General features: G+C 52.4%; 3 protein-coding genes across 3 annotated transcripts; all 3 read left to right on the top strand.

The window, feature by feature from the left end:
* Nucleotides 1-69: 69 nt before the first annotated feature.
* Nucleotides 70-2,894, top strand: FIBRA_07831 (uncharacterized protein; the record flags this gene model as incomplete). The annotated part of the gene is made up of 11 exons (XM_012329496.1): nt 70-93; nt 159-239; nt 290-501; nt 554-881; nt 934-1,033; nt 1,085-1,175; nt 1,224-1,646; nt 1,698-2,011; nt 2,102-2,229; nt 2,282-2,744; nt 2,803-2,894. 11 exons carry the CDS (start codon nt 70-72, stop codon nt 2,892-2,894), a joined length of 2,256 nt encoding a protein of 751 aa, XP_012184886.1.
* A 474-nt stretch (nt 2,895-3,368) lies between these two features.
* FIBRA_07832 (uncharacterized protein) lies at nt 3,369-5,983 on the top strand (the record flags this gene model as incomplete). Its single annotated transcript, XM_012329497.1, has 9 exons — nt 3,369-4,156; nt 4,209-4,259; nt 4,313-4,322; nt 4,376-4,430; nt 4,481-4,591; nt 4,646-5,095; nt 5,164-5,358; nt 5,409-5,660; nt 5,715-5,983. 9 exons carry the CDS (start codon nt 3,369-3,371, stop codon nt 5,981-5,983), a joined length of 2,181 nt encoding a protein of 726 aa, XP_012184887.1.
* Nucleotides 5,984-7,038: 1,055 nt separating this feature from the next.
* Nucleotides 7,039-8,346, top strand: FIBRA_07833 (uncharacterized protein; the record flags this gene model as incomplete). The annotated part of the gene is made up of 4 exons (XM_012329498.1): nt 7,039-7,234; nt 7,283-7,351; nt 7,403-7,900; nt 7,952-8,346. 4 exons carry the CDS (start codon nt 7,039-7,041, stop codon nt 8,344-8,346), a joined length of 1,158 nt encoding a protein of 385 aa, XP_012184888.1.
* Between the last annotated feature and the right edge of the window lie 1,847 nt (nt 8,347-10,193).

Genomic DNA, 10,193 nt, shown 5'->3' on the forward strand with positions numbered 1-10,193 from the left:
AAGGGGAAGGGCCGACTAGAGAGCCAAGATGATGTAGTGGATAATTTCCACGCGCTGGTCGTGGACCCTATGGATCAGCTCCTTGAACGAGCCGTAAGGAATGCTCCTTTGCCCGTAGTTCTGCTCTCGAAGAGCGAATATTCATACGCTTCTGTTAGGATATTTGTTTGGACGAGTTTCTGGGACGCTCAAAGCCTCCTGCCATCGCTGTGAACCCTATCCAGCCCGTTGCTTCGAAGGTCAGCTATTTTCAACCGTGTGACTACCAATCACTCTCAGAGAGCTTCAGGCAAAGAAGTCAAACGCACCCCAAGGCCGACTTGATCCAGCGCTGCAGCACGCTTCCAATCTCCCCAAGCCACAACTGCAATTCAGGCACAAAGTAGACAACAGTTATCACACACTATGGAAGCCCACACTTCAACATAAGTATAATGCCCAGGTACCGCTAGGTTACATCTTCCGAGAGGAAAACAGCGAAGGTGCTCCTGCGCTTAACGTGTGCGTACAGTCCTGGCTTCCCGTTCCGTTCTAGACAAACAACTTTGTTCAGTCTTCACCCATACCGCTACGAGATCAAGCACATTTCCTACCCTTCACGAATGTTCACCCAATCTCCGCCAATCTCTCCGCGCTCTTTCGCCGACACGCCTTTCACCTGGGTGAATGACTCGGCTGCATTCACGAACATGTTGGACAAGCTCCGATCCGCGCGCGAGATCGCAGTGGATCTCGAGCATCACAGCTATCGCACGTATAGCGGGTTTGTGTGCCTTATGCAGATCAGCACTCGTGACGAGGATTGGGTAGTTGACGCGCTTGCTGTTAGGGATGAGATGGAGGCGTTGAACGAGGTGCTCACGGACCCAGCGATTGTGAAGGTATTTCAAGGCGCTTTGCGTCCCATCGAAGTACTGATAGCGCATCATCAAGGTATTGCATGGTGCAGAGAGCGATATCATCTGGCTGCAACAGGATTTCAATCTTTATATCGTCAATCTCTTCGATACGTACCATGCATCTAAAATATTGGGTATAGTTTCTGGTTCCCTTCTACTTTTCCACTCGCTGATCTTCGCCCTAGAATTTCCCAGACACAGCCTAGCAACCCTCTTGGAGATGTACTGTGACTTCACTGCTGATAAGCGATACCAGCTAGCGGACTGGCGCATTAGGTCCGTCAAGACTTGTTGTCTATCGGAGTTTGACTAATATGTTTTAAGACCTTTGCCTGAGGAAATGCTTGCCTACGCTCGTTCCGACACACATTTCTTGCTTTTCATCTATGACAATTTACGTAACGCACTCATCGACCGCGCGCAGTCGCGGCCTCATTCCCGCTCCCAGTCCCCCTCCGCTGTGGTCACAAGCCCATCCTCTCACCCTACGAACCAGGCCCATGCACTCGTCCGCGAAGTGCTCTCACGTTCTGAGGATACTGCCCTCCGAGTGTATGAAAAAGAAATATACGATGCAGACAGCGGTGCTGGTCCAGGCGGATGGGACACCCTCGCGCGCAAATGGAACAAGGGCGTGCTCATGGCGGGCGCCCCTGAGGGTGGACCGTACGCGGTTCAGCGCACAATTTACCGGGGTGTCCATGCGTGGCGGGACAGGATCGCACGGGAAGAGGACGAGAGCACTAGGTGAGTTGGTATCTTGACGTCGCCAGTTCAAGGCTGACTGTCGTTCTGGAGATATGTTCTCCCGAATCATTATCTGTTCGTCCTTGCGGAGCGACCTCCGGCTGATATGGCCGCCCTGCTATCTCTCTTGCATCCTGTGCCTCCTGTTATTCGTCGTCGATCGAAGGAGCTGTTGGATGCTATACGTGCAGCTATCGCTAGTGTTGCACCGGTATCGATGACAGTAGCGGAGGAGGCGAAGACAAACGTCCTCGCAGCAGCGGATGGCTTGACTATAGCAGACGATGACATGCAAATTGATAAGAATGCGTCGTTGGCGACAAACCTCGCGGCTGACAGTGCTCGGACCTCACTCTGGTCTCATGGTATGTTATATTGTACCTTTTGAGACGTGATCTTTTTTTTTAATTAAAAAAACTAACTATGGTCCTGTCCTTGCCTTATCACATCCGCAGTCTCTCGTCCCCCGGCCGCCACCATCTCTTCAAGCCTCTTCGGAGATACTCTTGTGACGCGAGTGAATATCAAGCACACGACTGAATGTGCTGCGCCTAGGAGTGCGCTGTTAGGCAATGCACCGCCAGTAAGTTCCCTCGTATGCTATGCATTCAATTGTTGGTCTAATAAATTTTCAGCCAAGAAGCCGGACCTCAGACCAAGCACGATTCCTTGAAGTGGTCGCACGCATTCACGGAACTCTGGTGATCGCGCCGTCTGTGCCTAAACTCGCAGCCACTGCGCCTTCTTCGGCAGCCGGATCGTCGTCTGGTGCTCGGACCGCTCCGGGCCCCGACTCGGACGAACGCAGGACAAGCTCCGAGAAAGGGACGAGTGCGGATGAAATCCCCTTTGTGCCTGCTGCGCAACGTCAGCAGGCCAATAGCGCAGTCGTGGATGATTCCATCGTGGTTGTAGGCCAGGCCAAGCCACAGAAGCGAAAGAGGGTCGGAAAGGGTAAAGGCAAGGCCGATGGGTCGGAGACACCAGGCGCGGAGGACGTGATGCCGTTTGATTATGGCGCGGTGTCGAACATTCTGGACGAGGGCTCTGAGCCAGAGGCGGAAGAGCAAAGCAGTCGGAAGAAGAAGCTCAAGAAAGGTGTGTTTTGTCTGTCCTGGGGCCGTGTCGAAGTGGTGCTGACATGATGCCTTGTCAGGTGCGGTGGCATACCAGTACGGCGACTTCCCAGCACCACCCAAAGCACACAGCCAACCAAAAAGCGGGAATGTATCCCGCACATTTAGATAAGCTGGGAATGGCGCGCGTGGGTTGTGTAGTTCTGAGCACGGTCGGAGGTGGCGAATGCATAAGGTCGTGCGACGTTTGCTGCGCAGTGCGTAGTATCTGATAACGACGAATAGATCTGAGTGCTTAGTCAGCGTGTGCCTGAGTCCGAATGCAACCGACTTGCGAGGCTGGCTATATTCGGCAGTGATGATCGGGCTGGTCGTTGCGTTTGGGGGTGTGCTCGCTGTGGCTGACGGCGACAGGAGCAGCGCACACGACTTGCTCTTTCCCCCGACAGCTCCTGCTCACGGCGGGCGGTGTGCATCAGCGTTTAAGAGCGGTCCCGCCCATCTGACGGTCGTTACAGATTGTATCTGCCGGGCGTCCTGCTGCGGCGGCTCCGTCATCTGGGGACAGCACCCGGCTCTTTAGGTCCATTCCATTCTTTCACTCCACCGTGCTTTCTTGTCGCTCTCTCCATGCTCGTGCGCGGCCATGCGCATCCGCTCCTCCAACTATATTCCCCTCGTCCAGTATCCCTTCACGTCCCCGAGAAATGCTGTCACCGAACTCACCACTACCTTCTGCCTACGCAGACGCGTCCTCTATGCCGCACTCTTCACCACCTCGGTCTTCACCCTCTTTTACCTGCTCAAGTACAGCTTCAGGGACATAGACGGAGACCTCGAAGATCTCGAACTGATTTTCCCTATAGATGCCATCCCTTCCCTGCCAACCTCCTACCTCCCTTTTCGTGTCCCATCGCCACCGCCGACATCGCAGAGCACCCTGGTTAAGCCTGTCCTAGATCTTCCCGCTACGTGTCTGGATGCTTACTACGTGCATGGTGATGCGTGCTCCTCTCCGCTGCCACCTAAGCTCGATCTCTTATGGACCTGGGTGAATGGCTCCGATCCTCTTGAGCAGCAGGCTAAGATGGACGTCCAGGCGTCTTATGGTCCGACCAACCCATGGCGTCCTGCAACTTCTAGTACACAGGCCAGGCTCTATCGCGACCACGATGAGCTGCGACATTCCATGCGTTCGGTGCTTGCCAACTTTCGCGACTATGCTGGGCATTTCTTCCTCCTTACATCCGACTTCCCCATTCCTGCAACGACACCGAACCTCGCGTTCTCGGCCTCATGGCGCCTCGGACAGGTCCCACAGTGGCTAGACTTGTCTAAACAGACCACGGAAGGCTGGCTGGACGGTGACGTATCACTCCAACTTGTGCACCATGCAGAGATCTTCCGACCGTACGACCGGACGAACTTCAATAGGTGCGTATTCCATTTGGTGGTTACCTATTTGACATGTAATCAATCAGTACAGTCTCGCGATAGAGTCGCAGCTAGGACACGTAGGAGCCATTTCTGATAATTTGTGAGTTTTCTCCTGCTCAATACATCATACACACATATTCACGCCATCTATAGCATATACATGGTATGTTTTGCATCACTCCTTGAATGCTTTCTCCGTTTACACACTCTGCACAGAACGACGATCTTTATCTCGCAAGGCCAATGAGCCCAGCGTCCTTCTATACGTCTGGTATGAAACACCTTATACAATATAAAGTTATCCCTTAACACAAATAACAGCATATGGTATTGTCCTTCACCTGCAGTCCGATCTTCTCGTTTCGCCGGTCAAGCCCACCGCCCGAATGCAAGGCGAATGGCGCAGTATGGGTGAATCCAACTACCTGCTCAGTACGTCTGCCCCTCCACATTGTCCTTCTCTCACCTCATCCGTCGCCATTACAGGCGAGCGCTTCGGCCGGCGACACCGGCCATATGTCGTGCACGAAGCGAAGACCGTCTCCTCCGCACTCCTCGCCGAGGTCGAGCAAATGTGGCCCGATGCCTTCTCTCGCGCGGCGTCGCACGCCTTTCGCGAGACTGCAGGCCCTGGGAGCCCGGGGGATATCAACACGCTCTTCCTCCACACGCACTTTGTCGTCGAGCGTGCGCGAGAGGCGCTGCTGTGGACGTGGGCTGTTGCGCGCGTGGGCGGGCTCAACGACGAATGGAGAGAGGCGGAGGCGCGCCGCGCGTGGGAGGAACTTGGCGGGACGTGGGAGGTTGCGGAAGGCAAGAAGCGGGAACTGAACGTTCAAGCCGGGAGGAGGGAGACGCTGGAAACGGAGAGGATAAATGCGACACTGATACAGTCGGGCGTGAAGGATGGTTTAGGGAAGACCACGTATGTATTCTGTGAGTATATCGCGCATCTGTCTGACTATATTCTCCACTGGATGCTAACCAATGCTGCGTCCTGATAGCCTCCATGGACGGGTTTGCCTATGCGACGCTAGGGGTTATCGGGCAGCCCAAATTCCCCGCTTTCACGCCTGATATACCTGAACGAAACTTGCCGAGGTGTTTCATCAGTTATGACGAGTGTTTTGCCGGCCACTCGAAGGCGAGCGATGTGTTCAAAAATGTCGCATTTGGTAACCCGAAATGCGGCGATTGTGGTAAGCTAATCCCTGGCTACAAGACAATCGTATCTCACCCTTTGTGACAGTCATCTCTGCTCTCGTGCGCTCAAGCGGGCCGCTTGGCCTCTCTGCTTTTCTTCCGCCTCCAGATCGGATGCTGTCCTCGATTGCTGGTAAGGTTCCCTTTCTCTCGACTCCTGGGGAAATTCCGCATCTTCCGCTCGCTGGCAAATGGGAGGATGGGGATTTTTCGCTTCGTGCGGTCATGAGCGCCGCGCGTTTCCAAATGGTGCGTACATGGGCCTTGCAGCTTCTTCAGCGATACCGCTACGTAATCGGTGCGCACGTCTGTTTCCTCTCCTCTGGTGATTGCATTCATCTGCGTCTGACAGGAACTACCCCATCCATGTTTGAGCGCCTCACGAGCCCGAAGCAGGCTTGGTCCGTCCTGAATAGGATTGAGAAGAACAAAGACGCCGCGTTCCTCTGCATCAATGACGACGTGGTCAACGGCGATGCGGAGGTCGCGACGGCGTTCCGCACATGGCAAGGCCAGCGTTGGCGCGTGCCCGCGACCTGGGAGAAGCCTACCGAGCTAGAGCCAGTTCCGCCTCCGCCTGAAGCGCCGCCCCAGCCTCCAACGCAGCCAAGTTCATCATAGTGTTCACCATGGCGGCTGTAGTTGCCATATATCCTGTGTTCAGTCTGTAAATTCGGATCTGGATGGGTTTGGGTTCTGTTGGGGCTAGCGGGAAATGGTGTGGGCGCGCACCTGCATTGCAATAGTGTACATGTAATTTATATCATCATACGCTGTCGGGGCTAGTGCTGTTGGTTTAGTTTACGCTGTATCCATTCTACTGCGTCGTTTCCTTTGCTTGTTATGGAGCGCATTCCAGTTGCAGCACCGTGGCAGCACAGTTGCGTGTTGACGCTTCTAGCCGGCTCGCGCGTGTTCGCTAGAGCCTGGAATGCTTAGCAACTTCCTTATGCGCGAAGGATGTTGGTCTAAATATGTCGGCTGCCTGGCCGTGGCCATGGAGTGTCACCTCTAGGTCATTAAGCCATTTAGGATTCATCAGGATTATGAACCTGCATCATTGGGGCCGTGAGTATCGAAACATGCCATCAAGTGCCAGCCCGTAGTGGCTGACGACGCCGTTACAAAGGCAAGCTTCAGGTTTTTTCCCGCTACGACTTCGCTATGTAGCACCATATGGGTCGGAACACCATCTGCACGGAATCCTCACTTAGTTTCCCAGCACCTTCTCGCTTTTCGGAAGAACTGTCACGAACTATGTCGGACACCCTCACGCTTAACTACCTGGTGTGGGGCGAAGCTTTTAAATTCTCTTTTCCCATCGGCATTGCAAAAACAAAGAATGTCGCTGACCTCAGTCGCGTCATAAAGGAGGAGAGCTCTCCACGATGTGGACACTGCCACGCTTGCTCTTTACAACATGTCTGGTGCCATTTTCTGTGATGACGAGACCTTCAATCATTTCATCCTCTCCCAATTATAATCACCCTTGCGATGTTCGCGGCGACTTTCTACGATATATGTATCGCATTCGCCAGAGGATCACATGGATTCTTGTCTGTGGTTTTTTGGACGTTGCCCGCCAGATGCGAGGCGGAATTCCTCAGGCTGGCTTTCCAATTCGGATCCGGTAAGATGAGAGTGTCTTGTCGCTCATAGGTTGGATCTATGAACGAATGAAAGGTTGCGTTGAAGCCAATTTACTCTGCTACCGCATCTTCAAGATTGCTACGGACAGACTTGTACTTCAGGAGACCCCTGATAGTGTGGCAGAGGATCAACTCCTAGCCCATAAACAAACGCTGTTTGAGGCATTCAAAGATTTATCTGCGAGTGAGCAACCCAGCATTGTTATTGAAATATCCGACGACGGTAAGTGACTGCATGGTCTTATTGGCCCGACGGATTCATGGAACACAGTCTCATTGGATATTAAGCGAAAGCATGAGGGAGATGAAGGCACCGCGAAGCGTCGGAAGTTCTACGAAGGTGAGAATGAGATACACTTATTCTTATATGCATTTACGACATTGAGCTTAGATCAAGAACATGATGCTGCGATGGCCCGTACAGCTCTTCTCCCTTCTTCAGCTGCAGCAATGCTGGCATTTAAGAACGAGCAAGAGAAATGGCCAGTCCTCAATGGTCGCCCATATGATCAGTTTGGTCCTCCCATTGGCCTCTTCCATCTTGTTTTCAATTCTTTCCATGCCGCCATGAACAGTCCAGAGCGCTTTCATGCCGACGAAGGGACGTATACTTCTATCAAAGCCCTTTTTAAAGCCTCCGCTGGTCTTTATAACACCAAGGACGAGCGGATTACAGCGATCGATGTGCCTTTGTTTGCTCTCCTCGGGCGCCGATTCTCTATCGTGGAGGGACAAGGTGTCAAAAGCGACGGGGTGATACTACAAACATGTGGCGGTCCGACAGCATATGTGGCAGTACGAGAGATCAAGAATAAATTGGGAACGGCCAACGCGGATCCCTACAACCAGTGTAGTCTTTCTTATCTCAAATACTGGGCAGGAGAACCTCGTAAGTAGGTCAGGTACGTATCTATACAGAGCTAATTGATGACTCTACTAGAAAATGCCCTCAGAGCTAGATGCTACTGCCCTAGCGTCCTGCTAGGGATTGCAGGTCCATGGCTGAGTGTCTTTGGTGGTATCTACCTTCGAAAGGCGGTCGTCCAACGTCTAACGCAGTATGTCTGGCTTGGTGGCGACTCTTTCGCCGAGGCCGAACTGCTCTATGTATCGCGACTCTTTGCTGCCTTGAAGACCGCCATTTTCACCCTCGAAACCTACTATCGATCTCTCGAACCAAGTCTCTTCTGCCCGCGTCGACATGTGGCCCCTTTCCGTTTATTCAAGAATTTGAGCCGACGACGTTCACGTATTTGGCACGCCTTGCGCCAAGTTATCCCTGAAAACTACTATACAAGGCGAAGCTTGACTACTCTGGTCATCTCGTGGTTGTGAAGTTTGTGTCAACATATAATGCACAGGCTCACCGTATCCTGGCTGATCGTCAAATGGCACCATTTCTGCACTACGCTGGTACAGAGGATCCGCGATCACCACTGTATAGCGGATGATACATGATCGTGGTGGGCTTTATTGAGGAAGGGCCGCCGAGGAGCTCCCTCTCCAAACACCAATTTGAACAGGTCAACAAAGCGATCGAGTTGCTGTATTCGTCCGATCTTGTGTTCGGAGACCTTCACGAACCCAACGTTTTGACCAAGAATGACGCTGCGACGATCATCGACTTTGATTGGTGTGGAAAGGCAGGGGCAGCGCGCTATCCTGTTTTGATTGGTCAACGGGTGTAAAGCCAGATTCTGTTATGTTGAAGGAGCATGATTTGTCCATGTTGGAAAAGCTGCGACCCTTGTAATCGTAGAAATACTCGGTGTAGCGTTTAATTGGTGACAATCGGCCTGCATCTCCTGACGCTGCATGCGGTACATAGACGAACAGAACGCGATATATACGGGGTCCGACACGAGATAGGCTGTATAATATTCAAGATGCGCCTTGAAATGTCAATTTCAGCGGAATCGAAGCACACATACTACGTTGGCCGCACATCTAATAAAGCATTGAGTCGGTCAGGTTTAGTTGCAAGGAACGAAAGCAAATATGGATCAGAACAACGCAAAGCACACGAATGTGCATACGGAAGCCGAACGTTGATCAATCCTCTTCCTGAAGGCAGCCATACTCGTCAAGAGAAGTAGACTGCCCTCCGAAGGGTCATATGGCCCCGGTAACTTTTTGTCATTCTGCGTACGCACAGGCTCGGCATAAACACTCACTAGCACGAGAATCCTGCAATTAGTCTTCACGAAAGCTAAGGTAAGGAACACTTTATATCGAATACAATTTGGCTCACTCATCCTCATCTCCGTCAGTGAGCTCATCTCCGTCACGCAGCCCACCGTGTCTATGATAGCCAGGTTTTCGCGCCCATAAGCGTCCATCGGTGTATGGCTCTATACGGAAGGGGAACAAGAGAGTGTATATCGGACTGGAGGGAAGAGTACCGAGTTATTGGCTATCGGTGGTTCGCACAATGGCGCCGCTTGTTTTTGGGATCCCGTTTATTGTCCGCGAGGGCCTGGCCCTATGTAGACATTAAGTACAGTTTTCATGTCAATACTACTTGTACGGTATCTGAACATAGACATTGGATGCGGCCTGATATGCAGGGCGCGCATTGAGGCGAAAGCTGCGGCACGCTAAGTCGCCGAGAAGTCAGTAAATGCGTGTACAGGAAAGGAAGAGAACATAGTACTATGATAACTGCACCGGTGTGAGAGAGGATTGAGCGCGGGAGTCGACTATTGCCTTTCTGCGCGGGAGTCGACTATCGCCTTTCTTGAGCCAGGAGCCTCTCACGATGCAGGCCCGGAGATCAGCTACTCTTATTGTATCCCGTACTGCAGATTGTTCGATACTGTCTGCTCAACTTCGTCCGATACTCTAGCAAATCCGACCACTGCGACTTGACAACCGATGCGACTTGGAGATGCGACTATTGAGCGAGTTTCAAAGCTAACACGAGACACTTTAAGCCAGAGAAGATTCGATACATTTTCCAGCCCCAAGTGTTCGTACTTATACACAAACGCTGCCAAGAGAAACTACCTATTACATCACCTCGTCACCGAGCTATCCTTGATTGTACACTGACTGGATACCAACTAAAGTAATAAACTTGCCTAATTCGTTCTGGAAGCCGCGTCATCGGCACAGACGTCGTCGCCGAGTCGTCGATGCTCTCCCGGGATCGAGCAATGACTCGAAACTGCCGCAGCGATGAC

Source organism: Fibroporia radiculosa (genome assembly GCF_000313525.1).
Source record: "Fibroporia radiculosa TFFH 294 genomic supercontigs, scaffold16799, whole genome shotgun sequence".
Taxonomy (NCBI): domain Eukaryota; kingdom Fungi; phylum Basidiomycota; class Agaricomycetes; order Polyporales; family Fibroporiaceae; genus Fibroporia; species Fibroporia radiculosa.